The sequence below is a fragment of the Leptonychotes weddellii genome, chromosome 1, assembly GCF_054177405.1.
Source record: "Leptonychotes weddellii isolate Sample4059 chromosome 1, ASM5417740v2, whole genome shotgun sequence".
Classification (NCBI taxonomy): Eukaryota; Metazoa; Chordata; class Mammalia; order Carnivora; family Phocidae; genus Leptonychotes; species Leptonychotes weddellii.
In genome coordinates, this window is record NC_138369.1 from 3,594,693 (window position 1) to 3,621,910 (window position 27,218).

General features: G+C 51.3%; 1 protein-coding gene across 26 annotated transcripts in view; it reads right to left on the reverse strand.

The window, feature by feature from the left end:
- RANBP3 (RAN binding protein 3) overlaps window positions 1-27,218 on the reverse strand; it is a 53,604-nt gene that overhangs the window by 8,412 nt on the left and 17,974 nt on the right. For 3 of the 26 annotated variants that reach the window (XM_081804047.1, XM_081803860.1, XM_081803988.1), the window contains exons 2-11: window positions 25,749-25,804; window positions 22,256-22,291; window positions 20,250-20,438; window positions 12,412-12,448; window positions 12,240-12,326; window positions 10,342-10,413; window positions 5,215-5,280; window positions 4,367-4,459; window positions 3,073-3,194; window positions 1,826-1,945 (exon numbers count right to left, since the gene is read on the reverse strand). In XM_081804047.1, the coding sequence (XP_081660173.1) occupies window positions 1,826-1,945; window positions 3,073-3,194; window positions 4,367-4,459; window positions 5,215-5,280; window positions 10,342-10,413; window positions 12,240-12,326; window positions 12,412-12,448; window positions 20,250-20,438; window positions 22,256-22,291; window positions 25,749-25,804 (878 nt within the window). Of the gene's footprint in view, window positions 1-1,825; window positions 1,946-3,072; window positions 3,195-4,366; window positions 4,460-5,214; window positions 5,281-10,341; window positions 10,414-12,239; window positions 12,327-12,411; window positions 12,449-17,447; window positions 17,625-19,579; window positions 19,876-20,249; window positions 20,439-22,255; window positions 22,292-25,748; window positions 25,805-27,218 lie in introns of those variants that run through there. The other 23 variants (XM_031019918.2, XM_081805123.1, XM_081804857.1 and 20 more) reach the window with 19 other exon arrangements.

Sequence of the window (27,218 nt, forward strand, 5' to 3'; positions counted from 1 at the left end):
GTGTGTGTGTGTGTGTACACACGTACACACAGAGGTGGGGGGGCTGTAATCAACTTCACCATTTAACAGTTAAGATAGAAAAACAGTTCATAAGGCATCAGGAAACTTTTTCTACCTTGTTAAAAAAAAAAACAACAACAAAACCCTCAGGTTGGCATCTTATTGCCCTTTCCACCAATACTCTGTAATGAGAGGTCACAGAACGCTTCCAATCTGGTATTTTAAGGGGTTTATTATAAATATAATAAAAGCATCGTTTCTCGAGGGCTTCTTTTATGCTAGCTGACTGCCGCGCCAGCTCTGTTAAATGTATCATCGAACCCTGAGAGGTGGGTATCATTCACCTCATCCTATGAGTGAGAAAGCAGAAGCTCGGGGTGCCAAGAAGTCTCCCCCACCAAGAAGCTGGCATGTAACTGTGAAACCACAGATCACGTGAGCCCTGGGCCTCCTTAAGATGTAGCCCCCATCCCAATTTCAAGGCAGCCGTCCCCCTAAGCTCTAGGAACAGAATCGACCTGACGGCCCAGGCCAGGCCCCTGCTCCCCAGCACAGGTGGATCTCAAGGCCCTTCATTCTCTTGTTTCCTCCTCCCTGGAGCAAGCAGCCCCCAAGGGACTCATTACTTTGGCTAAAACCATGCAACAGCAATGCCTATTTTTCACCCCTGGGGATTTGTGTTTCTGTTGGACAGTGAGCACCAAAGGAGAAAACAAATGGCACAGCCTGATGTTTTCTATGTGCTGGAGAGACTTTCATTCCCCTTTTTCAGGGTTTCTCCCCCTCAGCATCACTGACATGGGGGATGGATCGTTCTCCGTGGGGAAGCCACCCTGACACCATGGGGTGTTGGGCAGCATCCCCAGCTTCCACCCACTGGATGGCAGTAGTACCTACACCCTAGTTGTGACAACCACAGACGTCCCCAGATGCAGCCACTGATGCTATCTCTCAGGCTTTTAAAGGAGCTCCTGCCAGACGAGCTGCTCTGCTGGAAATGGCACAGAGGGACGCTCCATCCCGGTGGCTGGAAAGGTAGTGCTGCTCCATCCTGGTCTCCCAGAGCGCCAGCGCACGGGGTCTGGAGCCCAGACTCCCCGCCACTGCCAGATGCTCTCCCCCCGACTCAAAGTCCCCAGGCTACACCAATAGCCCTTGAGGGCAGCCAGGAGGGGACAGAGGCTATTGCCTCCAGTGGGAGAGAAAAATTCTTTTCCCACCTGCCCTACCTTAAAAAAATAAGGTAATAATTCTCAATTAAGGGTGACTTGGTCCCAAAGGGAACCCTCAGCACTACTAAGGGACACTTTTGGTTGCCACAACAGGGGGCGGGGGATACTCCTGGCACCTGGAGGGTGGGGGCCAGAGATGCTGCCCAGTATCCTAGAACACCCAGGACAGGCCTCCAACAACTAAGAATGAGCCGGTCTAAATGTTGCTTAGTGCCAGGACAGAGAAGCCCACGAGTTAGGCAACAACAATCTCTCCGGCGACGCTGAAAGCATCGGATCATGCTGTCTCCTTTGCTACGAAAACGTTGGTTCTCAGGGACAGGCATGCTCGGTTGCCTCCCTGTCCCCTGCTCCCGGGAGAAAGAGGGAGCCTGCCAGGGAGTGTGCCGGGAGCGGAGCAGTGTAGCATGGAAGGCATGCAAAAGAAGAAGCCACCGGAAGCACCACGAGCCACAGGAGCCCACAGGCACATTCTTTGCCTCCACCTCCCCACCCTTTGTAAGGAAAAGCGGAGTTCCCGTTGTTGAACCCGGAGGAGGCAGAACAGACCGACTCATGAGTGCCAGCGCTCATCCAGGCCCCTGATCACACACCTTGACTCTGTCCCTCAGGTTCTGCCCGAACACAAACGCCTGCTGTGCAACTTGCTCTTTTTTCTCACAGTTTTCCTCCTCACAAGTATCGCTAGACTCATTTTTCTGGGGCTCTTTCTCCTAGTTAGAAACACAAACAAGACGACAACTGAAAAGAAGTGACAGGTTAGCCCCGAGAAGCGAGATGGGCCATCTCCCGCCATTCCATCTGCTTGCCGCCTCTCCTGTGGCGCGGGTCCCCGGGCGGCGGGTGCTGCCCAGGCCTGGCCTGCCCTCGCATCACCAGGGATGCGGAGGTGGCGGGGCCGGGCCGCTTCTCGGCGTCCCTCCAGCTCACAGCCGTGCAGCGGACCTGCTGTGCTGGCCGCCCTAGCTATCCAAGTTTCCCAGCAGCAGCAGGCTGCAGAGATGGTTCCTAATTTTAATTCTGCTAATTGGTTTGAAGGTCAGGGGGAGGGGCGTGGTGGGCTCAGGGAATGAATTGTAGCCGATCATTTCTACCATGTGCGCTCCAACATCTCCGGGGGATGTGGGGGAGGTGGAGGGTACAGAACCTCAGGCAGCAGTTTAGCTGCCAAAACGGCCGAGTAGAAATAAACACACACATGCAACCCGGCTTTGTGTCTGGAAGCGTTGGTGTGGTGCTGCGACTCGCATGTCAAATCTGCCTCTGCCACCCGCAAACGCAGGCTCTTCAGAACATGCCCCTCATTTGTCAGCGGCTGGGCAATACTGCTAGCAAACACATGCTCTTGGCCTACGAAATCTCAGAACCCTAGACTTTGCTCAAAAAAAAAAAAAAAAAATTTCTGAGCTGACCCCCCCAGGTAGCTTTCTTCAGTTAGAACGGGCCCACATATATGAATCCCCGAGCTGTTCAGGTGTGCAAACAGGGAGGGGAGACATCTCTCCATATAAAACGGCACAAGACCTCATCAATGACAGCCATTCCTCCGGCCCTAGGGACGTCCCAGAGGCCGGCGGGCAGAGTGCCCGTGGGCACGCCAGCCCCCCTCTGCAGCGGGGAGGTGCTGGGCCCGGGCAGTGCAGCAGTCTGGAACGGCGGACAGACCATCCTTGGCATTCCAGCAACTATGGACATCAGCTGCCGTTGCGCACGCACACTGCTGAGCAAATCCAGAAAGCCTTAACATGGGCCCACCCTGGCGCCGCTCAGAGCAGGTAACTGTCCACACACTCAGCGAAGCTCCGAGAAGTTTCACGTGCTCCCTGCCCGGCAGACACACCTCAAGTGCTCGCACCTCATCGGAGGGACTTCTCCGTGCGGGGTTGTCGGGTGATGTCGCTGTCACGGCCCCCGTGCAGTCTGCTGGGATACTGACCCCGTTGGTGCCGCTGCTCGGGACTGCTGGGACAAGAGGACAGTGGGGGGTCATGGGGGTTTAGTGTGGGACCTCGAGCGCTCCCTTCTACCATTTAGACCAATTGTGTAATTTCTCCTTTTTAAAGAAAAGGATCTGGTATCATTACTGAAAATCACAAATTCTTACATTAAAAAAAACCCAAGTGAACCCAGAACTAAAACCTCACAGAAATGAGAATATCTTACTGCTTATTCCACAAAGAACTGTATGAATTTTCAGGGTACTTAGAAGTGATACTGCTAACTAAGGTAAAAAAGAGAAAAAGAATATATATGAATAAGGAGCAATTATGAGTTTTATAAAACAAACTTTTACTCATAACATCTTGATTCTATGCACTTCGTCCTATGAATAGTTGAGATCACATGATGTGCACAGCTTTAAATCTGGCTGATTGGTTGGCATAGCTTATAAAAAAGCATTCCTTTGAAACTCTTTAGAAATACTATTTCCCTCATGTGGGATGCTGGATTGCTTCTGATGAAGAATTTTTGAATTATAGGGAGAGACAAAGAGGAAAACAAGAAAAGGTCATTAGTATTAAGAAATTAAGGGTCAACTGAACACCATGACCTATGCAGAGATCATGGAAATATGGTTTAAGAGTTAGGCCTTAAGGGTGGCAGATCAGATGAAATTGCACACATAACCAAAATGACCCCTCAAGTCTCTCAGACACACAGGGCTGAGTTTTGCCTGCAAACATGCTGGGATGGACTGGAGACACTCGGGAGGGAGCCAGCTTTTATGAAGCCAGCGTGTGCAGAAAGCATGGCGGTCACCTGGGCCTGCTGTCTTCCCTGGGCTCACCAGGGACTTAAAGGATTGCTTCCCCAGCACTCTATTTCTTTCTTTCTTTTTTTTTTTTTTTTTAGGATTTTATTTATTTATCTGATAGAGAGAAACAAGGAGAGAGGGAACACAGCAGGGGGAATGGGAGAGGGAGAAGCAGGCTTCCCGCTGAGCAGGGAGCCCGATGCAGGGCTCGACCCCAGGACGCTGGGATCATGACCCGAGCCGAAGGCAGACACCCACCCAGGCGCCCCCCCAGTACTCTATTTCTGAGTGCATTCAGCAGATACGGCCAAAGTCACCTGTGTCGAGACACAGCTGTCCCGGGCCAACTTCGAGCCTGGGCACCAGGGTCATTTCTTACCGGTCTGTGAGAGTGCCTTTGGCTGTGGGGCTTGTAACACTGCCGGGCGAAGCACACTCCGCTGTTGCTCCTTGGGCTTCTGGCTTGGCAGACCTGAGAACAGAGGTCGGCTTGCCTGCGGCCCTCGGACACAGTAGGCAGAAACACACAGCCCCGTATGGGCTCTCAGGGGCTTTCCGGAAATTAATTCATTGAGTATAGTAATGCTATAGGGGGAACCAAGGGACAGCTGTCCTCAAGTGCTGGGCTCAAGGATCAAGCACAGATGGTGCAGGGAAAGCACAGAGCCAGAGGCAGCCCCCCTGAGTTTAGGACTCTGCTCGGGCTCACATAAAAATACCCTTTGCACCTGATTTTCAAAGTGCCACGCTGAGAAAATCCATCTGCCAAACAAAATTGGGCAAGAAGCACAAGAGAATGCTTCCAACTCTGCACCACTGCCAGGCCTTGCTCCCCAGCGGCACGCCACTGGATCATGGCCACTGTGCTCAGGCTTACTCTGTGGCATGCCGGGGCTGGGATGCTCTGGAGACATGGCCTGAACCAACTGTGTTATCGCTGGGCACAGAGCCCCACACCAAGCCAAGTCTGCTCCCTCACCACCCACCCCCCCCCCTCAGGGTGGTGGAGGGCTCACAGAAGGGAGAATTTCCTTGGTCTGATGGGCTCCTTAAAGTGGCTTTTCAGTACTCAGGTGCCAGGTAACTGAGATGACCTAAGAGAGCAGGCTGAGCCTGAAGCATGCTGGCTGGGCTGCCTAAGGCAGCTGTGCAAACAGATGCTGCAGAGGCAGGAAGGGTGTGAGATAGATAGCCCTTCCACTTTCCTCCTTAAAGGCGAGCACCTACCTGCACTGGGTGCCTGGCCGTGGATCAATGTTGGCGGCTTCAACCGGAATCCACTGCTCTTTTCCTCTACAAGCAGAAGACAAAGATAAAAAGCAAGCCTGCCTGGAGGTAGAGGTGGGGGCAGCAGCAAAGCTGAGAGGGTCAAGGGCAGGGGAAGACTCTAGGTCTGCATCTCAGTGGCCATGAGCCTGGAGAACCAGGGAACTGCTTCCAAGTTAAAACGAAATGCCAAAGCCCGGCTCAACCACCAAGGTTATAAGGTAGCTCGGACGAGGAGGAGCCAGGGAGGTGCAGGAAGTGCTGGCTCCAGGGAAGGTGCTGATAATGAAAGACCAGGGGGGTGTCGAAGGTGAGAGACAAAAGTGACAGTGAGTGCAAGGCTGGTCCACCCCTGGGCCACCTCACCCAACGGCTTGCCAGGAGCTGTGCCGGGCTCATAGGCCCTGGAGAATGTCAGGGAGCCACCCCATTAAGGCCCCTGGGACCGGTCTCCCTTTCTCAGAGGACTTGTCTGGTCAGAGGATGCATCTGTAATCAGGAGAAGCCTCTGTACTACCAGCAGATGTCTGGGAAATGAGACACGTTTCTGTGGTGAAAGATCAAAGGTGGCAGATGGCCAGCTTGCTCTCTCTTTCCGGATGTGCTTGGAGAGCTTCACCTTGTTGCTGAGAACACTGGAAGGCCGAGGACAAGGAAGGGGAAGGAAGCAGGGCGATGGCTCAAAACCTGGTTTCAACAGGGCCACTGGTCCATACTGGTCATCTGTGTGTGCGGGTGAGGTGGCTGATTTCATAAAGGGCGGGGAGTGGGGACAGTCTAATCTGCCTTGACAGGAAGGATCAGCATAAAAAGCCTTGTGACTCCAACAGTTAGGTCAGTTCCTGGGGCAGCACAGGGATGGCAGCATTCTGGGCCACCAGAGGCAACCTCACTTTTGTGCTAAGGTCCTACTCATCTGAAAAAACCCTTGTCAGATGCAGGGAACAAGATCAATACACAAATATCAATTGTGTATATCTATACGCTAGCAATGAACACTCCAAAAATGAAGTTATGAAAACCTGTTATTCCATTTATAATACACCAAAGAGAATAGTACTTGGGAATAAATTTAACAAAAACTCTAAAACATCGTTGGAAGAAAGACAAACAAATGGGAAAATGTCTTAGAAGATCACACAGTACATGATTCTATTTACATGAAACATCCAGAACAGGCAAATCCTTGCAGACGGAAAGTGGATTCTTGGTTGCCAGGGGCTGGGGGAGGCACGGGCGGTGAGTGACTGCTCATGGGGATGGGCTTTCTCTTTGGGGTGATGGAATGATCTAAAATTAATTATGGTGATGGCTGTACAACTCTGTGGATACACTAAAAACCAACCAACTGTACACTGAAACAACACAAATGACTTCTCAGACCAAACTCTTGAGGCATAAAACAGTCAAACAGAATTCTCAACGAAGCAGGAAAGCCTTCTTCCTGCTGTCTGGGGTTGGTCAGCCAAACTGATCTCCTTGGGCAAAAACAGGATTATAAAACTCTTCCCTGCTAGTTAGTAGGAAGGAGTTGAGTCCACCAGGCTTCCAAGGGCCTGTGTTAGCGGAGCTGGGGTCTCTCCCCTAAGAGAGCGGTCATAAAAACCAGGCTCAGGAGAATCAGACACCACAGATGCAGGGGAAGACATGCTGCCAGATGTTCCTTTTTAGGAGAGAAATACTGAATCACATTTCCAAAGCTCAGGACTATTCAGAAGATGACTGGCAATTTACAAGCATTAAAAAAAATTGAGATGAAATTCACAATTGAGATAATTTTTAAGAGGCCTTACAGCTGGCTTTGCAATGCTTACGTTGTGGCTACTGATTGATCTCCACCTCTCTGCTCTGTGCAGAGCAGCGCCAGCGGCAACTGACCTCTGCAGCCAGCTTAGGCTGACCAGTGGGGGTGCAGGCGTGGATGATCACTGCCACGGAGCATCCATTAGCACAGGGCCTGGCACCCGGCCCGCCCCGCAGACACACAAGAAATCACGCTGAATGCTGCAGTGAACAGATGACAGACAAGACAGACAAGGCATGCCACACCTGTCATGGCAACTGAGGACTGGGGACAGAAGGAGCCCAAGGCAGCAGGGAGGTGTGCTCACAGGACAGCCAAGCTGAGGCATGCCTGCAGGCCCCATCTTCACCAAAATAGACGCTCTCTTTTCATGGCCTCAAGAAACTCACTTTACCTACAACATGACCTGGGTGCAATGAAAAGCTGTTGCTGATGGCCAGGGCCCTAGCACACATGACAGGGTCACTGGGGTGCACGAGTGACTGGCCCGGTGTCTTCTTGAGGGCATACGCGTGCCCCGCTGTGAGCTCACTGGGGTAAGAGGTGGTTCCCTCTGAAGCAGCTTTCGCCCTCCTCCTAATCACGTCTAAAGCAAGTGGGCTCCTTTGAGGGTGCTTTCTGCCCTGCCTTGGGAAGACCCCAAGTGACATCTGCGGGAAACAATGCTCACCCCCAGGGGAACTTCAACTTGGTGTATGCCAGAGGTTGAAAAGGCTCTAAGAGGAGACAGCCTGGCGGGGGCTGGGCAGGGGCAAGGGTGGTGCCGGGGCAGGTGGGAGGGTGCTTGGCATGTACGGGGGCAAAGGGGGTGCGTAGAGCGATGGGACACGCCCTGCAGACAAAGGGAGCCAGGTTTCTGTCAGAAAGATAGGTAGAATTAAGAAGCAGGGAGGCTCAGGTGAACCCTGTTGGTGCTGGATTGGAAGTATACATGTGAACCCAGGGTTACCCGCACATGCAGACAGATATAGACAAAGAAATGCGTGTACGTGTACACATAGGTATGTGCATAGGTACGGGGGTGTGTGAGAGTCCCAACAGTGGTGGGCTTGCTGAGCATGCAGATCTTGGTTTCTGGAGACCACTCTCCACAAAGAAGGAGCCCTTTGAGAAGGACCCCTGTGAGAGACGATGATGAGTCTGGAGCCTCTTGTTAGGACAGAAGAAAGTGCTTAAAAGAATAATGAGCCGTGGCAAAAGGGCACAGGAACCTGCTTGGTGGGACTCCCGCTAGCCAAATCTGGGACAATTAAAAGAAATTCTGTACTAATAATGACAGAATGTAAGCCGTTGACTAAAGCAGGAATCCATGCATCGATCTTGCTGTACAACAGAACAAGGGGCTAAGTGGGGAGAAAGAATAGCTCTCTTACAGAACACCAATGAAGCGTACTAGTAACAGAGAAGGCAGGACCCGCCCCCCCACCCCCGCCTTTGGTGATGGATCGTCACAGTAATGACTAATCCGAGCAAGAGAACATGGGTGGAGGCGGACACTGGAGGGGAACAGTAAGAGGAATGGGCTTCCCTCTCCAGAAAAAACGGGGATGATCTCACAGCGGAGAAACCGACAGAGCCCACTCTAACCAAGTGAGCCAAATTAGCCCCACAGGTACCAGGACAGGTAAGCACCACGTGCCACCTGGGACAGGGTAGCGTGAAAAACACAGCTTTGCTTCTGTGGAATTCTAGCCCCAAAGGCACTACCTGGACAGAACCACCAGGAATCACTGGACAAACTTCTCCAAATTCACTGGCCTGTAATCTTCCAGGCCATAAACATCAAGCAAAGAATGAGGAAGTATTCTAGATGGAAAGGGAGATATGGGGTATATGATCCGGGATCTGACCCCTCTGCTATGAAGGACAGCATTGGGACGACTGGGGAAAATCGAATGGGTAAAGGGATATGGAAGTGCTTTATAAAATTCTTCCATAAGTTAAAAGTCTGCACCCCCCCCCCAAAAAAATTAAAGCTAAAAAACAAAAGGCAGACAGGCAAGGACAGAAGAGGACTGATACGACTCCAACCTGCCTCACGGACCAGGAAGCGAGGCTGCGTCGGTGCCCCTCAGCAGGCCTGGGAACCCTGTTTTCTCAGGGCGGCCCTGCTCTCAATGCTGCGGGATAAAGGTTTTGTGGGGCAAGAGAGGGGAGTGAGGCCATCACTCACAGATCTTAGAGGTGATGATGTTGAGATCCGTAATGGAAATTGACAGCACGAGGCGATCTAGACGTGCTGCTTCAGCGACTGGCCCCCTAGACCATAACAGGATCACCTCGGCTAACACCGCCCCTACAGTTCACAGTGCTACTTGCTAAGCCAGCACTCCAGGGGTTCCCACGGACGCTGACACACCAAACTTCTCCTCAGGATTTAGTGAGGGGGTCAGCTCAAAACAGTTTGCTTTCAGAGTCAGAATGAATTCTATTGTTTGAAATGGTGCTATTGAACCAATCCCCTAAGTTATAAAAACACTGCCCTCCTGCCAGAGTATGACTTATCTCGCAATGCTTTTGAAGTCAGCAATGAATTTATATAAGGCAGACTGGGTTACAGAATTCGGGTAGTTGAACTTGCTCATTAACTCTTTTATGAGGAATTTCAGCCACGTGGGAGAAACTTTCAAGAAACCTTGGAGTTGGATCTCTAGCAAAAGACCAAAAAAGGAAGGCTCCATAGTCTTCAGAGGGTAGCAAGCTACTTTACTTCAAGGTTTAATATGCTGTGATTAAATACGCTTACATATTTATCTGAACAGGTCTAAGTAATATTGATTAATGTGAGACTCTAATGCACAGAAAAGGGATCTGGAAAATTCCATCGACCTCACACAGTTACCTTGGGGTGGGAGAGGGAGAGGGGTAGGCAGATTCTTTTACTCTATGTATTTCCCATTTGCCTTTTTTAAAAAGTGGTATGAACGTGTTACTTGTGTACAATTTTGAAAAACAAGCAATACACCTCTTTACAGTTGCTTTTTGTTTTTGGGAAAAAAACCCACGAAAACCAAAGAACAAAAAAATCAACCAACACCTTAAAGACTCCTTGTGACCAGGCCCTCCTGCAGAAACAAAAAATTAAGGGCTTATGAAGCTTGCCTCACAGTGGATTCCAAGTCTATGAGCTGAAGATTTGGGAAAACATTTAGGAGCTGAAAAAGAATCCGGTTTTCAAATTGCCTATTCCTGTTTAAGATCTTATCTTACAATATCAACTGTTTTTCATCCCAGGAAAACCCCCAGTGACTGGTAGTAAAAGGCAAAGGGACATGAGGGCTCACCTGGTTCTGAGTCAGAATTGCCTGCAGATGGCTCGCAGAAGGTTGATGGCATAAAAACATTGTTTTTTGATACTGTCGACAAGGAGGTACGGGCAGGGAAGGGAACAAGAGGAAAAACAGTGTGAGTAGGCAGGGCACACACGCACCCGATCACCTCTCCCACATGAAGGCTCGATCTCTAAGCCGCACTGTAGGGGGCTCAGCATTATGAACCAGGCCTTTGTGGTCTACTGTCGCCGCCTATCTTGTCCTCATGCCCCTGGCTTTTCTGTGGCACTGTAGGCCCCAATGGGAGCAGCGAGGAGGGAAGCAGAATGAACTGGATGTTCCAAGCCTCAGGCCCTGCTTCTTGTCACCTGCCAGAGGCTTGCTGGTTGGCTGCACCCCCAGCCCCTCACCTGTTTAGGATCTTACTTTACACTTATCAGTTGCTTCCCTGGGTGTGGGCCAGGCAGTAATGCAATGGGCCTCAGAGCTGAAGAACTAACCGGGTAGACAGAACACAGCTAAGCAGAATCAGAATGCAGGGCACAGACCACGCCTTCCAAGATACCGGCTCCGTTCCTGTCTCCACCCCTGGTGCCGGAGAGCTATTTCCTATGCCAGTGAGCCAGAGCAGAAGGGAAATGTTCGGCTGTCCTTTGTCCCTACAGCCTATGGCCATAGCACAAATCACCTCTCCTCCTCTGAGGCACCTTCTGCACAGGGCGTGGCGCAGCAGGGAGCGGTGAACGGGAAGGAGCACAAACGATCACCACGGGGCAGAAGCTCCCTTGTTTCCTAGGAACACCCATATGCAACAAGGGAGAAAAGGAGGGCTCCCCAAGCCCGACTGCTAACTGTCCTGATGGTTCCTCAAGGCCTGCTTAGCAAAGGACAGTGTATCCATTCAGAAGGGTCTTGAGCAGTCATGAGAAAGGGTGTGGCGATGTCCACAGTGAGTGTTAAGGGAAACAGGAGTGAAATCCAGTGTGTTGCAGGGATGATCTCGAAAGGACACTCACTCTCTACATGGTGCCCCCCGTCACGTCTGCATCACTTCTGTAAGCAGAAACAACCTTCCAGGGCGTCTTTTCCCCTTAAAGTGCTGTCCTTTAGGTTCACAGGTATAACATGCTTCACATAAACCTCCCAAGAAGGAACGCCAAGTTGGGTAACCGGAGATCCTCTCTGAATACATGTGCATCTCTAAGTCTGCACTAGACAGCCAAGACGGAGTAGATGGATGATGCCAGGGGGGACCAAGTCAAGATCGGGAGGAGTGGGGGCAAGCCCTGAGGCAGTGTTTACCCTTGAATCTACAAGGCTGTCCCCGGGGATCACAGCACCTCCCACCAAATAGCCCCAACAACTCTCTCGACCCTGGGAAACTGCCTCTTTGCTGCACGGGTCCTCTTAACAAGCCCCCGGGCTGGTCTGCCAAGGCCCCATCCAGAGCCTCCACAGGCTCCTAGCCTGGCCCACCCCTCAAGGTTCCACCAAGCCCTCCTCCTCTGCGGGCTCCTGACATTCCATCATCAAAGTGTGTTCTGGGGCCACTTGGTTTGATATGTACTGTGTGTGTGTCTGCGCTTCTCAACCAGACTGCCAAGCTCTAGGCACATGGTTGAAGGGTCAGGAGGACACTGTACTTCCCACTTCCTACACCTTCAGTCTAGAGATACAGCCACAAACCTGGGAAGGAGGACATGTAATTAATTTAGTCCACTAGGTCACGACCCTCTGTTAAGTATTACTGATTCCAGAGGGGGGCACCTCCAGCTTCATTCCTGACAGAGACCGAGTCTCAGATCGATTCTAACTGGCTGTGGGCAGGAGACAGACGCCGAGTGTGAGGCACCACAGGGGGACGGCGGACTCATCAGCACGGATGCTCGGCAAAGGTCTGCGACGGTTACCTGACTGTGAAGGTGGGAACTGGGTTAAAGAGGATGTTCTTTCTCGCTTGATGGGAGGGCAGTAATTTCCATCTTCTCGGTCGGAATCTACAGAAAACGAGGAGGAGGAGAAAATCAGGCTGCTTCCACTTTTACAACCAAACAGAACGAGACGTTTTAGAGATTTCCTCACCTTCTCCACCTTCGGGGCTGGAGCCTCCAGCTGGCCTCTGAAATGAGAGCACACGGCAGGGCGGTGAGCGAGGGCCGGGCTGCCCAGCTAGCACCCAGCAGCTTGAGTTCCCTCATGAACTCATCCTGAAACGCAGCGCTGAGGGCCAACTCCCTGAGCTCAGACACCCAGGTCGGACGGACTTTCAACCTAACGCTCAAAAATGCCCCCCAGGAACGCTCTGTGTCTGCCTTACCAGGCCATGGGCCGAGGAGTCCTCCTAAAGGCTGAGGACGCATTTACTGCACAAAGACTGGTTTCTCTGTCTCTCCATAGGTCACAGCTAACTTCGTGCCGCCCCCTCAACTCAAGCACAGTGAAACACTATCTGGCTGAAATTCATTCTGCCAAGAGCTGGCAAGCGACCCGCTCCACTCTGGAGGGCAGCAGGACCATTTAAAATGTGGCCTAACACCGGGTCGCAGCAATTTCTGTTCCTTGCCTGGCCAGTTCCACGGCGCAGAACCCTGTTTCAAGGTGGACCATTACTTCCAGAGCAACAGAGAACTTCCATGCCTTGGATCTAAGTCTGCTGCAAAGTGTTCAGAACATAATCGTCCAACGTGACAACTCTGCTGACCACACAACCTACCGAGAAATCACAAGCTAAGACAGAAGGTGGCCAAAGAATTTCCTCTGTAACAACCTTTAGTTTTAGAATGTGAACAACTAGCCATCAAGAAGCCTTAAGATGAGCCCCGCTCCCACCCCCAGGTAATATCCACTCCCTCACAGACTTGCAACTCTCCAGAACTGAGCAGCCAGAAGCAAACGTTGAGGGGTGAACATCCCTCCTCCTGGGGCACCTACGTGCGAGCAAGCAGAGGAGCCAATTTTCTTATTTTCAGAAAAGTCCCTAGGGGTCAAGTTTAGCCAAACGAGGACCACCTGCCTTGAGGAGCCGTTAAGGCTTAGAGGAGGCCTGCCTGGGAAAGTGCTCTGCAAGCTGCAGGGCGGGGTGGAAAGGTGGCAACTGCCCTAAATAACGTAAATAATGGGCTGTGAGCGGGGCGCCGGCCCTGGGCAGGACTTTCTCCGTAAAGGGCCACAGAAGACTTTCAGCTTCTCGGGCCACATGCATACTCTACCACCTTAGCTTGTAGACAGAGGGCCGGAGTTTGTGGACCCCGTCCTAAGAGACAGTAGAGAAAAGGATTCCAACCTGAACTCTCTCCTCCCGAGTGGGCCCACAACTTGGGTTTGAGTTAGAAATGCAAGCCTTTCTCGCTCAAGTCCGTTCTAAGTGCTCCCTGCAAGTCTCTGTGAAAGGGCCAGGAGGACCGCTGTCCCCATGCCTGCATCGGGTGCTCAGGAGGCTCCGAGGAGGCCATCCATCAAAGTGCTTGGGAAACAAACCCCTCTTAACACAAGAGGGGTTCGACAGTCCTCGGGGCGACCGTGAACATAACCACCGGGCCCCAGATGAAGTGGAACACTGGAGGAGGAAAGCAGGCGGGCCTCAGATGGGCACAAACCGGCGGCCGGACCACAAGAGCAAAGTGTGAAGGTGCTCAACCACTCTGGGAGGCCCGCAGAGCTTACTTTCTCCCAGCTCCGATACCTCCTAAAGCCACACCTTGGGCAAATCCTCTCCCTCGCCCAGGCTTCGGTTTCCTTCCTTGGGAAATGGGGGTGCCAGCACCTCCCCCACAGGAAGATGGAAGGGGTCAGCGAGATAAGCAGGTGAGGCAGCCCTTGGTCTGACCCGACACCCGGCCAAGGCTGACACCTGGACTTGGGGGGGGGGCTCTCCCAGCAAGCTCGCTTCTGCTGGATGTTATGCCCTTGGGAAGGGCATAACAAGAGGAGGGTTCATGTCCCAGGGCAGCCAGATGAGGGGTCAGGGTGGGGGACTCAGTCCTGAGCCCAGGGCGAAGCGCTGGGGGTGTTGCTGAGACACATACTCCGGCAGCGCTTTCCTTTCACTGGGTTCAGGCCTGGGGTGGCGTCCGAAAATGCAAAGCCAAGCCGCGGGCACAGCAGGCCTCTTCTCCTGGGACCAACCCCTCCCTGGGTGACATCACGGAGGCGCAGACTACGGGTACCTCCTTCCTATTCCTTCACAGGGGCTGGGCCCACTCCCAGCTCCGGTCCCGTGGCTCCTGGCCTCTCTCCTGTCATTCAGTAAGCATTCCGGCTGCACCAACCCCACGCGTGGCAGCCTCTCGGATCCCATGGGATCTCCGCTTGGAGAGCGACTCCTGGGATCTGGAAATGGCCTTGCAGACGCTGCTCCCTCACCAGCTGGCTTTTCACTCTCCTCGCTCTTCCCTGGCTTCTCACATGAGAACCCCTGCCCCCTGCGCCCCTCTGTACCTCTCACTCTGTGTCACCTGTGCCTGGGTCCCCACTAGCTTGAGTCCCAGGAGTGGCCCTCAGCCCACAGTGGGCCCCAGAGAAGCCGCTAAGGCACGTGTCCCTGTGTTACACACGTCCTGCTTCCTGTTTCCTCAGCTGCCGAAAAGGGTATTCTGCCACCACCGCAGTCCCACAGAGGCCTCCACACCTACCTTCCCTTTGCCCTGCTGGCTAGCTGGGCTCATTTCCACGTGTGTGGATTTCCAGAAGTCTACAGATTTCTAATTGCATTCCACTGTGGCTGGAAAGACCTGGCATGATTTCAGTCACTTTAAGTTTATCAAAACTTGTTTTGTGGTCTAGCAAATGGTCTGTCTGCGCTGGAGGACGTCCCGGGCACTCTGCAGCACAGTGCCCTCGATGTTCTCCAGGGCAGACGGCTCGCTAGGCCAGGTGGGTTTAGAGTGCTGTCCAGGCCCTCTCTGTTCTCCTCCATCCTCCGTCCTGATGCTCTACTGACTACTGAAGGGGGGGTGCTGAGCTCTCCAAGATGACCGAATCGTCTCTTCTCCCTTCAGTTCTGTCCGTTTTTGCTTTGTGTATTTTGGGGGTCTTAAAGACACGTAACTTTCTTATCTATGCCAACAACACCCCAAACCTCTCAGGAATCTGAGTTTCCTTTAGAGTTTGATGTGTGCTCGGGGCCCCTCCCCAGAAGTGGGCCCAGACCAGGAGCTGAGGCCTCCGGGTACCCCGCTGTCTGTCCTGAACCACCCCTCCTTGCTGTCACGGTGCAGCCTGTCTCCCCCGTTTTCTGAAACACGCCAACATTGTTCCTTCCTCAACATTCCTTCTGTGTGTGCCTGCCCCGCCCCCCCAGGCCTGGGACGTGCTTCCTGCAGGTCCACTCAGTGTGGCCTCGTCAAGGCCTTTCCTAGCCTCCCCCAGGGTGAACCCGTCTCACTTGCTGCCCTACCACCCAGCGAGCGGAAGCTGCTCCTCTACCTCCCTCGGGCCTCTACCCTGTTTTGTGTACCAGCTGGTAATGATCTAATGTGTCCGTCTGGCTGTTCTGCTCACAGCTCACACAACCCCTAGGATGCTGTGCACAAAAGACGATCAGCAGGTATTCACTGCACAAATGGAGCCTGAGTTGATCATAGCCCCTTCAGGGACCTGAAGAAAAGTGCCCGGCCAGACAAGATTCAGATGCAGGAGACCCTCAAACCCACACCCCAAATCTCTTCTAAGAGGCATGTGACTGGCCTCTTGGTCCTGGAAAGGCTAAGAGGCTAAGGCCAGGGGAGGACAACACAGGAAATTATACCACCAGGGATAACCTTCCAGAAGCTGCTGGAATCTCCTGTGGGGTCTGAACTAGCCAACTCAGAAGCAGTGAGGAAACTGATGCCAGCAACTTTCCTCAATAGGAGCTAGCACAAGGAAGCAAGGAGACGCAATGTATGAGGAAGTCACTTCTGCTTGCCTTTGGATATGCCGACTCTTCCAGAAATCCTCAACAGTGGCCAGCGTGAGGAGAAGCCTGATGTCTGCACCCCCCAACTGCGCTGAAGGTCTGAGCTTGCTGTCTGGCTGTCTCGTGCTGTCTTCTCCCCACACAGGGAAAGGTCTGGGGTGAAGTAACTCCCCTTTAAGCCACCCTGGCCCAAAACGAGGCCAACGCCAGCTCCACACACACTTTGCGCAAACACAGCAGCCTCCGCCCCTCACCCCAACCAAGGGAGAGGCCACTCACGGATCAGCTGAGAACAATGGCTGGGACACACATAGGGGTGCGCCCTGCAGCTGCAACTCCTTGGACCCCGGAAGTCTGTATCCAAAGCCACTGCCACAGGGACTCACGTGAGGAGAACTCTAAGGGCAGGCTTCCGGGATTCCTCTTTGGGGAGGAGCCAGGGCAGAAGCAGGTGTGAATGTCCCATTTCCTCCTCTGCCTCTTCCCACACTAGAATCCACCTCTGTGAGGATCAGGGCTTCAGGATGATACCTAGGCGACACTGGGGTCAGTGCCCATTTGGGACACCACGACGAACATATCCCAAATCAACACTTACATAAGGAGGCAGAAAAGAAAGAGGCCCAAAGAGAATCCTTCAATTCACTTCCCTGGTGGCAGGAAGCATGAACGAGTGAAGTGGGTTTACAGAAGATGCAAAGCCCCCCCAATGGTGGCTGCTAGGGATGGGTGGGAAGAACGGCAGGAGTGGCATCTCGCTCTCCTCAGAGCCACAGGAACCTCGGGGGGAGCTGCTTATTCTGTGAGGTGTGCACATCCTTGCCAAGTACAAAACAGGTGGTAACGTCTAACCCAGAATGGGACCCTGAAACTGTAGATGTGGGAAGCTTCAGTTCTTTGTAAAGGATGAAACAGTGAAAATTTACGATCGTTACATTTATCAAGGATCCCGCACCGCCCCCCTCAAAGCCCCGAAAGAACATGGCTCTCATGAGGCTGCCTGGTGTGGCCTCAAGGAGGACAAAGGTGCTAGGCCAGTCCAGGGGAAGGAATGGAGCTGGCCGCTGTGTCTCAGAAGCTGACACACAGACACACAGGTAGAGTAAGCAGGAATGAACAGCACTCTCGGCCTTCCTGACTTCTCAGAAAAGACCAGAAAACAAGACCACGCCAGACACCCATTTGGTCTGCCTGGGCCTCAGTGATTTCAATGTGGACTGACCGGTTATAAAGCCCGCTGTCTGTGGCTGCAGGAAAATGGATGCCCAGGATGAAAAATCAATCAAGGGAGGAGCCTGTTGATTCGTCCTTGTCTTCAAATGGACTACTGGCCAATTCCATGCTGTTTATTCTGCTACTGAGGTGACCAGCTCAGAAGTTCTTACCAAAAAGGCAGACACTGAAGAAAGAAAAAGAGCTGTGGCCCCCAAAAGTCTGAATGTTGGGTGGGAGCAGAATAAGGGTCAAATCCCGTGCAGACACTGGAAGATGAGGGAAGCTGTCCAGCCAGGGGTCTGGTTCCAGAACCTGTCTAAGCTTCCTGGTGGGTCTAATAAACACATTTCAGGCTCCACAGGGCTTTGGCTCTGAGCTTCAGTCCAGGGGACTTAAGCCAGGCTTGGAGTAAGCACTAAGAGCTGCCTGCTTTCTCCGGATCAGAGAACTTAATCTGGATGTGGTTTGGTCTTCTCCAAGCTGTCTTCTGAGAGCCAGTAAGTCTGATATATAGAGGCTTGTTCCCGGTACTGAATCTTCGATGGCCAGAGTCTGGGGAGACTGAAAGACGAGCAGGCCCTTTGTAAGCAACAATTCAGCGAGCCACTATTTATTATAAAGAACTCGCAGCTTTACATACCCTCGAGGGATCATGCAATTAAGAACAGATTAAACGTGATGGGCGAGACTGGCTGGGTAAGGGTGGGCGGTTTCCTGAATTCCAGTGTGGTACCGGGAAAGATCCAAATCTGTTTGGCTGCAAAAGCAATGACTCCTAGCTAACCAAAGAACCACCTGAGCCCAAGAGGAAGCTGGGATCCATCTGCCTTGATTTATGCCCTAACTGACCTAAAAAAACGTTTACTTTGCCTTGAACACGCCCAATCACTAAAGAAAGCCAGTTAATGGCAGCCAGAGGTGACAAGCTGGAGTCTTCTGTGCTAGCCCTGGTTGGCTCAGAGCTGTCACCAAATGATGCAACAGTGGCCCTGCTGGGACTTCTGATGGAACTGGGGATTCCTATAGTTACAAGTGCTAAAACGAAATAGCACATGTGTGTGTCACGTGCGTGGCCTTCGCTGTTCTGCTGGTACATTCATCAACTGCTCCCCCAAGTCTTGACTTCCTCCCACAGTGACCCACAACCCATCCTGAGGTTCCCTACTGTTAACACTTGACCTTGCAGGGCCGGGCTGGGGATAGTTTGAATTTCTTGGGATTAGAGCCTCTGACCCAAAGTCCACAAGAACTGAGACATCAAGTCCCAATGGCCAGGCCTCAGAAATCCACATCTGGCCTGGCCACAAGCAGAAGGTGAGACCCCCCTAGGTGCCTCTGGAGGAGCAGCTGCTGTGCCTCAACCTCTGTGACCTACCCACTTGCTAGTCTCAACTGAAAACCCTCAGCCCCTTCAGTTAGAGGCTGCTCTATAAGCTTGCTGTTCAAACCAGGCAGCCGCAAAAGGCCCTGGAGCCTCTTGGGCAGTTCCACATGAAGGTCATCTTTACTGGGAACTCAGGGAACTGAGAACATGATTTCCTGTGTTTGCGAAGGCTGAAGGCACAATAACTCATAATACCCGACTCAGAAGAAGGTTCCAGGAGCTGCTTGGCTCCCAACCGAAAAAGTGATTACATCCTCATTCTTACTCTGTCAGCTCTAGTGCTCTCATGAGGGCTGCGCCCCTAGAACACTTTGGTGTGAGTGCCTTCTGGCTGGAATCTTTACTGGGCCCACAAACCCACTTGTGTGCCATGAGGGACTGCCTCCTGTCACTCCCACCTGGCACGTGGTAAAGACTGTTCCTTCTTTTCCCACCACACACTGACTCCTCCCCAAATGTTAAAATTGGCCTCCAACCTCACCTTTGCTGAATATCACTTCTTCCTGTGTGTCCCAGGGTTTAGTGGCTGTAACTGAATTTTAATGATTTCCTTAAGAACACAGGGGCCTGGTGATGTGACACATGGGATCACTAAAGTCTGGGATTGTGACGCCCTGGATGGCTGCCCAGTGCTTGGTGTGCAGAGCAGGGTCCCTTGCTTCCTTGCTTGAGAGCCATTTTACCCTGCCACGAGAATGGGGGGGGCTTAGGTACCCACATGGAGTTTTCAATCCTGAATGTAGGATGATGTTTACCTTTCCCATTTTATCAACCTCCAAACACTCAAGACATTCCTTGTTCTCGAGAGTTCACAATCTTCTCCACCTATAATCTTCAAAAGCCTTCTCAATACAAAGAGAAAGGGCTCAAGGGGTTCCCTCTGGATTCAAAGGAAGAGTCTTTTCTTCTTCCTGCTTTGATTGAAGACAAGCGGTTCACAGCCTAACCACAGTCCAAACACAATCGGTCTTGCAAGGCAGTCTGCCTTAGACACCTCCTCTTCCTCTGGACCAAGGAAATCGGGGCTTCTCGTGTTTCTAAGACCCTGAGCCTGAATGCCCAATCAGGGAGAGGAGAAAGAAAAATGGAAGGACGGAGAGGGGGTCGAATTTGATTTGGAAGGTTCTACCCCATTCTTCAATCCCTCTTTTGACCCCTCATGTCTCTTCCAGGAAACAGGATTAGCTTCTCACTATGGGTGTATACAAATTCCCCCACTCAGAAAGTCTCAGTGTAAAAGGGGACTCAATCTTTCCTGACTTTTTGGCAGCAAGAATTAAAGGGAGCTGCAGAGATCATGAGCACCTTTTCAGTTCTCATCAGCTGCTTGTGGTTTAGGGTCTGAATCGGAGGCACCCGAAGGGAAAGGGGCCGATCTGGGTTGGGCCCCCCAGGCTGTGGAGTGCTGGGTAGAGGTGGACTTACCCCTGCCAGTTCTCGCGGGAAAGGAAGAAGCTGGGCTTCAGGAGTGCTGGCTGAAGCGCTAGCGGGGGCAGGAGGCTCTAGGGCATGCTCACCAGCTGACTCGGGGTGACCCGTGCCATGGTGGGGGGCCTCAGCCTCCCCCCGAGGCTCCTCTCCCGAATCCGACAAGTCTTTTTGCTCTGCAGAGGACTGGGAGCAAAAAAGACAATTTTCCTTCAATGTAAATAAAGGCTGCAACGTGGGACAGGGGGTGGGCAGGGATCAAAGGGCTGGAGACGCTCAGACTTCAGCCGCTCCCGCCTAGGAGGACGAGCCAAGAAAGCTGGTACATGCTTTTGTTTTGCTCAACAGAACTGGCCCTCCAGAATGAAAGAATGGAAAATGAACGTGCTTGGCTGAGGTTTAATTTTGCAGGAGGCCTGGGCCCCCATTTTCAAAACAGGCAGCACGGAGCTACAGGGCTTATAGGCTGTGAGTGAGGAACAACACTCTTGGTGGCCAAAATGGGGGCAGAGCCTCTACTGGAGGGGAACAGGGGCGACTATGTCTGATCATCCCTAGAGGTTAATGACCCATCTCTGCAAGAATACTGATGAGGGAAGTTGGCCCTCAGCACCATTTCTGTCCACTACGGTGGGGAAGGCAGGCCTGGAATAGTATACAGCTACAAAACGGGGTGTAAGAGGGTTCACAGGCTTCTGCATTCTGCTAGAGTGCTTCCAGCACCTTTCAATTCGTTCTGCTTAAACCTGAGATCAAGGAAAGGCTTTCTCGCCTCAGTGAGTGCAGATGTGTGGTGCCCAAACCAGCTGGCAGAGACCCGGAGAGCTGGTTTTGTATCACATGGGTAGGAGTTCAGTTGGCCTAGGATTCTCCCATGTTCACCCCAAACACCTTGGCAAGGGTGTATTTAGAAAATAGCCAGGGCAAGAGAAAGCTGGTTCTGGAAGTTTTTGTCCTTAAAAGTACAACACCCCTGGCATCCTTCGAAGTGGTTCCTGGGACTCTAGAGGGGCTCCCGTGGACCCAGAGCTCTGTGGCCAAGACTCTCTTCTTGAGGAATGGGTTATAAAGCTGGTGTCATGGAACAGATGGGCTCTGGTCCCCAAATCTCCTGCTTGGCACTGTTCATAACACGGAGCCATTTTTCTCGCTTTGTGAACTAAGTGGCTACCTTGTCTTTCCACAGACCTGGCCACGTGTCTTCTGAGTGTGAAGTGGCTAAAATCTCTTTAGATAGGGCTTGGGGGCTAGTTCTTAAAGCCTGATGGATGAAAGGAACTCCGTAAAGAGAATTTAAGAGAACTTTCAAACATGTTGAGGAAGGCAAAAGAAACAAAATGTTAACTCATCCATACATCTAAAAAATCACCAAAATTGATTCTTCCTATCCAGGGGAGATCCACACACACAAAGGCCTTCCTTCTCAAGCTGTTCCTCAAACCTGCTCAGGACATAAAGGTTGGTCCACGCGCCAACACCTGATAAGAGAAAATTAAACCCAGAGCTCTGTGGAAAATGGTCTATCTCCAATTGGAACCACATAGGACTTTCTTTTTTTTAACCCCTGCTTTTAGAGCATAAGTGTTCAAGTGCCCTGGAGGCACTGCACTGGAAATGAAGCCTAAACTGAAGGACCAAAAAGAAACACATATGCCATCCCAGTATTTTCTACTTGGGTCTGAGTGTTTTTGCTGGACAAGAAAAGTGAGCTCTAGAGAACCAAGATAGGACCTGTAGTTCTTCAACGTGTTTGTTAAAATTGGACATCAAGATTTTCACAGCCTCTGACATCATCCTAAAATACACATGGCTGACAAAACCCAAAAACAAACACGTGCACACAGGATGGGCTTGTTACAGCAACAGTAAGCTTCAAAAGTAGGTCTGAACATACTGTGACAGCACTTTCAGGGACACTTTACTTCCTGCTCAACAGCATTTCTGCAACAGCTTTCTTTCTCCCAAACAGACATCACCCTGCAAGGGAGACCTCAAAGCCTCACCTGTTCAGATGAATAAACTTTTGGAAGATGAAGTATCTGAAAGAAACAGTCGTCAGAGTCAATGAGACCACCACCTTCTAAGAAGACTCGAAATCTCTTCACATCAAAAAGAAAAAAACTGTCTCCATGCAAGGCAGTTAAGAAAAAAAAGATTCATTTTTGCCACTAAAACCAGAAATGCGTAAATGCAAGCAATTTATGAGGAGCGCCCTCTTGAGGAAGTATGAGAACATGGAAGGAAGGACAGACAATTGTGCACTGTCAGCCGGGCTCTGGCCTGGATTTTAGGCGTCAGGACTGGAGTTGAAGCCGACAACCGCTTTCTCCAACCGGAAACCCGGAACAACAAGGGGTTTGACAACATGTCCTGAGACCAAGCGATGCCACTGGTGGGCCACCGCCACCAATCTGTAGCCTGCTGTAAATGCCACTTGGGCCCTGGATGGGAAGGACAGAAAACGCCATGTGGCTTTGCTACTGAACAAAACAAAACAAAAAACGCCTGGGCTAACAGCTTCATTTTTTTCTTTTCGATTTCAAATCTTTTTACCTCAATCATGATTCAGTAATAACAGCGGGGCCTGTGGAGTGCTCTCCTTGTCAGGAGGGACACGAGCTCTGAAGCGCAGCCCACTGGGTGGTTTAGAGATTGTTCACTGAAAGGGAAGTCAGTGGTCCCACAGCTGACGATGGGACTTCTTGATCCTTGTGGATCGAGAAATGGCTCAAAAAAGAGCTAGAAGGGACATTTTGGTGACAGTTAAGACAACATAATTATGGACTATATATGTTGAAGGACATTTCTGACTTCGCGATCATTTTCACAGGAGTGACAATAGCAGTGGGGCCACGGAGAGGAACGGCCCTAGTCCCGGGTGCCGCCTACAGCAGGATCTAGGGGAGAAACATCAGATGGGCGCCACTTATAGTCGGGCGCTTCTGGCATTTACGACAAAGATGTTGCTGGCGAAGCCAGGTGAGGGACACCGAAGTGTCCACGGTACCATTCTTTCAACTTCTCTGAGGACTTGAATGAAGTTGAAGAGAAAAGGAGCGACCGGCCGTAGCAACCCATGTAGCCTGTTCCCCACTCTGCCTCTGCAGTGTGAGGGGCAGCCGGGCAGGAGGTCGGTGAGAGAGACGGGACCTGAAAGAGGCTCAAACTCCCGTTTCTGTCTGAAGTGCCACAGCTGCTCCCTGCAGCTCTGCCTGCCTGTCTCCCTTGAAATGGGAAGCCACGGACTTGGCTGTCTCAGCTACACGGCTTGCTCCCTGCCTTACTTCCGAACTGTCCTAAGCAGCAGAGAAAGAAAGGAAGATTCCATCTCCACCCGCAGCCCAGAAAGCTGCTCTCGCGGACAGTTACAGAGGCTCCTCCTTTGTAAACACGCAGAGGTTCCCTGTGTCCTGCTGGTGATGTTGTCCCAGAGGCATGACAGGAACGGAGAGCTGAACCCTGAAGAGCTGGATATCAGTTATTTTTAGAAGCCCATTTAGAGTTGGCTCTGAGTCAATATTTTGATAAGAACTACATTTGCACATTTTAAGATGACGATGAGCAGTTTCCTAGCTACTCTTCTGATTCAACTTCACCCCAACCTTCTGGAGGTAATACATGCAAGTTAGCCTTTGAATTACAAGGCAACAGACAAGAACCACCTCAACTGTGAAAACAGTACAGAAAAATTCGGCCAAACAAATATTACATTTTAGTGTTTCATCCTGCTGGTCGTCCGAAAGTCTTAGGTTTAAAGAATTATCAATTCCTATTACTTGTTTTAAGTCTGGGGTTGGAAAACTTTTTCTGTGAAAGGTCAGCTACTAAATATTTTTGACTTTGTGGGCTATGTCTCCATCCAAATTACTTCACTCTGCTGTCACAGTGGGAAAGTAGCCTCAGCTACTGGGAACAGGGTGGGCATGGCTGTGTGCCAATAAAACTTTATTTATAAAAACAGGCGGTGATGGCAGGTCTTAGTTTGCTGACCCCTTTAAAAGTGGTTCAAACGGTAATAATAAAATTCAAAATTCTAGAAAATCCTGAGAGAATCAACTTTGATATCTAAAACAGAAATGGAACACAGGCACTTCTAAAAGCTAGCAGAAATGCATCAGCTCCTTCACAGTGACTGAAGCTCCAAAAGACAAATGATAAAAATACATGTAATTAAGTTACATGTACTGGTCAGGGCCCATGGAAGAGGAGACCGCAGAGGCTGATGTGTCCTGAAAATACCACCTGGAAAACCAAAACAAAATAGAAAGAATGTTTCCTCGGCTGTTGTGATTCTTTCTTTAGCAAAAGAATTAACAATGGGAAAGTTTAATGTGAGGGTAAGCTTAGGAGATCAGCCCCGGCTCACACAGAAGGTACGCTGAAAGGGGGTATGTGTTGGGCAGCCATTTCTTCCTCCTGACCTCCCCCCCCGCTCCCCGCACACACACATGCTCTCTTCCTGGCACAGTACTGGAACGCAGTCCAGGACAGTGTGGGCCACACAGAAGTCTGGCCTCTTCTCTGACCGAGGGATGGGCTCTAGGAGCAGCAGCTGGGCTGCCAGGAGTCCCAAATTTGCCAGACCAGCAGCCCCCAACCTCAGAGCTGGCCACCCTGCCGGGGGACTGGGAATCTACCAGAGCATTCTCTCAAATGCTGTTCTTATCAACAAGATGCAAACGGATTTCAAAACACACCGAATCCAGCGCGGCACTTTGGTCCCTCACTCTGAAATCTTGCAATGGGTAAGATTGGGGCAGAGGTTGGAGAGACTGTCCATTTGTTGGACAAACAGAATCCTCATAAAAGCTTGGGAAACATCAACCACAGAACATCAACTAACTTTGGACACAATCCCGACCTTCCACGCTGATTTGTCAGGACAGACACAAAATCAACGACTTCTAGGTAAACGGCAGCACCTGACATCGGAATGTTACTGCCACACCGATCAGGACTTGAACAAGCTGCCAGCTCACTGCTACGAGTTAGGCAAAGTATTTCCAACGTCAGGGCAACCAAGACATTTAAAATCCAAGAGGGGGAAGCAACGAGTAATAAAGATGGATGGTAATACATAATGTAAGCCAACTAGTAATTACTCTAAATGCATTTATGCCAAGTTGGTTGGGGGTCAGAATATCTCCCTAAAATCTTTAAAGATCCTGTCTTCCCCCTTAACCACCATTATTCTCCCTCCTTCCTTCTACCTTTTCTCTCCTACTCTTTCTAATGTACACTATTTCTAAAATGAAGCATTAGGAATTAGAAAGTATCTTTCTGCCACCGTTAAAAGCAAGGTTTCTGAGCCCTTTCCACACACACCCGTCTTAACCTCTCACCATGGTAACTTAAAGCCACAGGACCTTTTCTCTTCAAGCTCCGTGTGGAGGCTTAAAAGATAGAAGCACCCTTGGCCATGTAACCTGGGAGAGCCCTCTGGGAGAAAACAAATTAGAGTAAACAATGTGAAGAGAGAACATACCAGCCCCTTACCTTTTGTCCTTTATCCTTCTGAAACACAAAGACGGGCGGAGCAATGGCAGGTTTTTCTGCAAAAAGAAAAACTGGTTTTTTTCCCCCCAACATTATAGTCATACAGTAAACAAAGCTACTTTTGTTTGTAATAGGTTAAAAACAAAAAACAAACCCAATATAAAACTAATAACTCCAAAGAACATCAAATCACTTAGAAAACGGTTTCTTGAAGTGGCTGCGTGGGCGTGTTGTTTGTGAAAATCCGACACCTAATGTTAGGGTATGTGCACTCTTCTGTGTGCATATTATACACCGAGAAAAAGGCTTCAAGACTCACTTAGAACAGCCATGTCCGTGACTGGGCGGGGAAGGCGGGGAGTGCGGGGGGCCGCGGGGCATCAAAGGCGCTGCCACCATTCGGATTCGGCGCCACCAACTGTGGCCTTGCAGGAACGAGGCACAGAGATGTCAGATGGGGCATGTCCCCAATTTCAAACTCTGGAGACTAGTTTAGGTTTTTTGAACATCTAGGCCAGCGGGGGCTTGGGGATAACCAGACTGCAACCTCTGCCCACAGAGCTCATGCTCTTTGGAGAGCTTACCCTGGTTGAGTCACCTGACATTCCACCTGGATCTCGAAGCGAGATTACCCATTAAAAAAAAGAATTTAAGGAGTTGAGAAAAATCTGAGTCCATCTTACACAGTGGCTGTTGAAGAAACTCTCTGGAATGCTCTGTCACGTGACAAGCCCAGGGTGGTGCCACCTGTTGTTCCCAGGCAGCCCCATTTGTCTCCTATCCAGGGGCAGCCAAATCTACAGCCCTCTGCCACTTGCCCCTGGGTGGAGGGCAGCTCGGGGAGCCCCTGCTGCCAGCTGGGGGATTCTGGAGGAGGATGACCTTCACCTGGGGGAAGGCCCAGATGCTGCCTGCCTCACTGCCTTGAGGTTGGGTGTGGTGGTTCTGGGTCCATGCATGAATCCTATGGGGTGCGCCCAGGGTCCCCTTTAGCATTCAAAGTCCTGAGAGCAGACAGTGGATGGGAAGCAAGGGGGATCACAAATTTGGGGAGCACTGCACCGCTCTGCTGTCATGGAGCCCTCAGTCCTGGGAAGCCAAGATTACCAGGAACCTGCACTTGCACACAGCTTTACCCAGCAGGACTGCTCCGTGGGAGGGGAGAGGATCTTTGGTTTGTGAGTGCACTCGTGTGGGGAGCTGGTCAGAGCGGCTAGTCTAGAGTCAGGGAAATGTCCCTGAGAAGAGGTGGCTGCTGAAGTCCAAAGAAAAGAGCCCGGAAGGGAGCGGCAGGTGTGAAAATACAGCTTGTAAAAGTGACAGGGATCCTGGGGGCAGATGATCACCATGCTAAGGATTCAGGGAAGTGCTGCAGAAGGAGCTGGGTTCAGGTTCAAAGAGAGAACAGCCTGGAGAAGGGGGCAATATGGACAGACCAGTTAGGAGGGAATGGCGATCACCCACAATAAA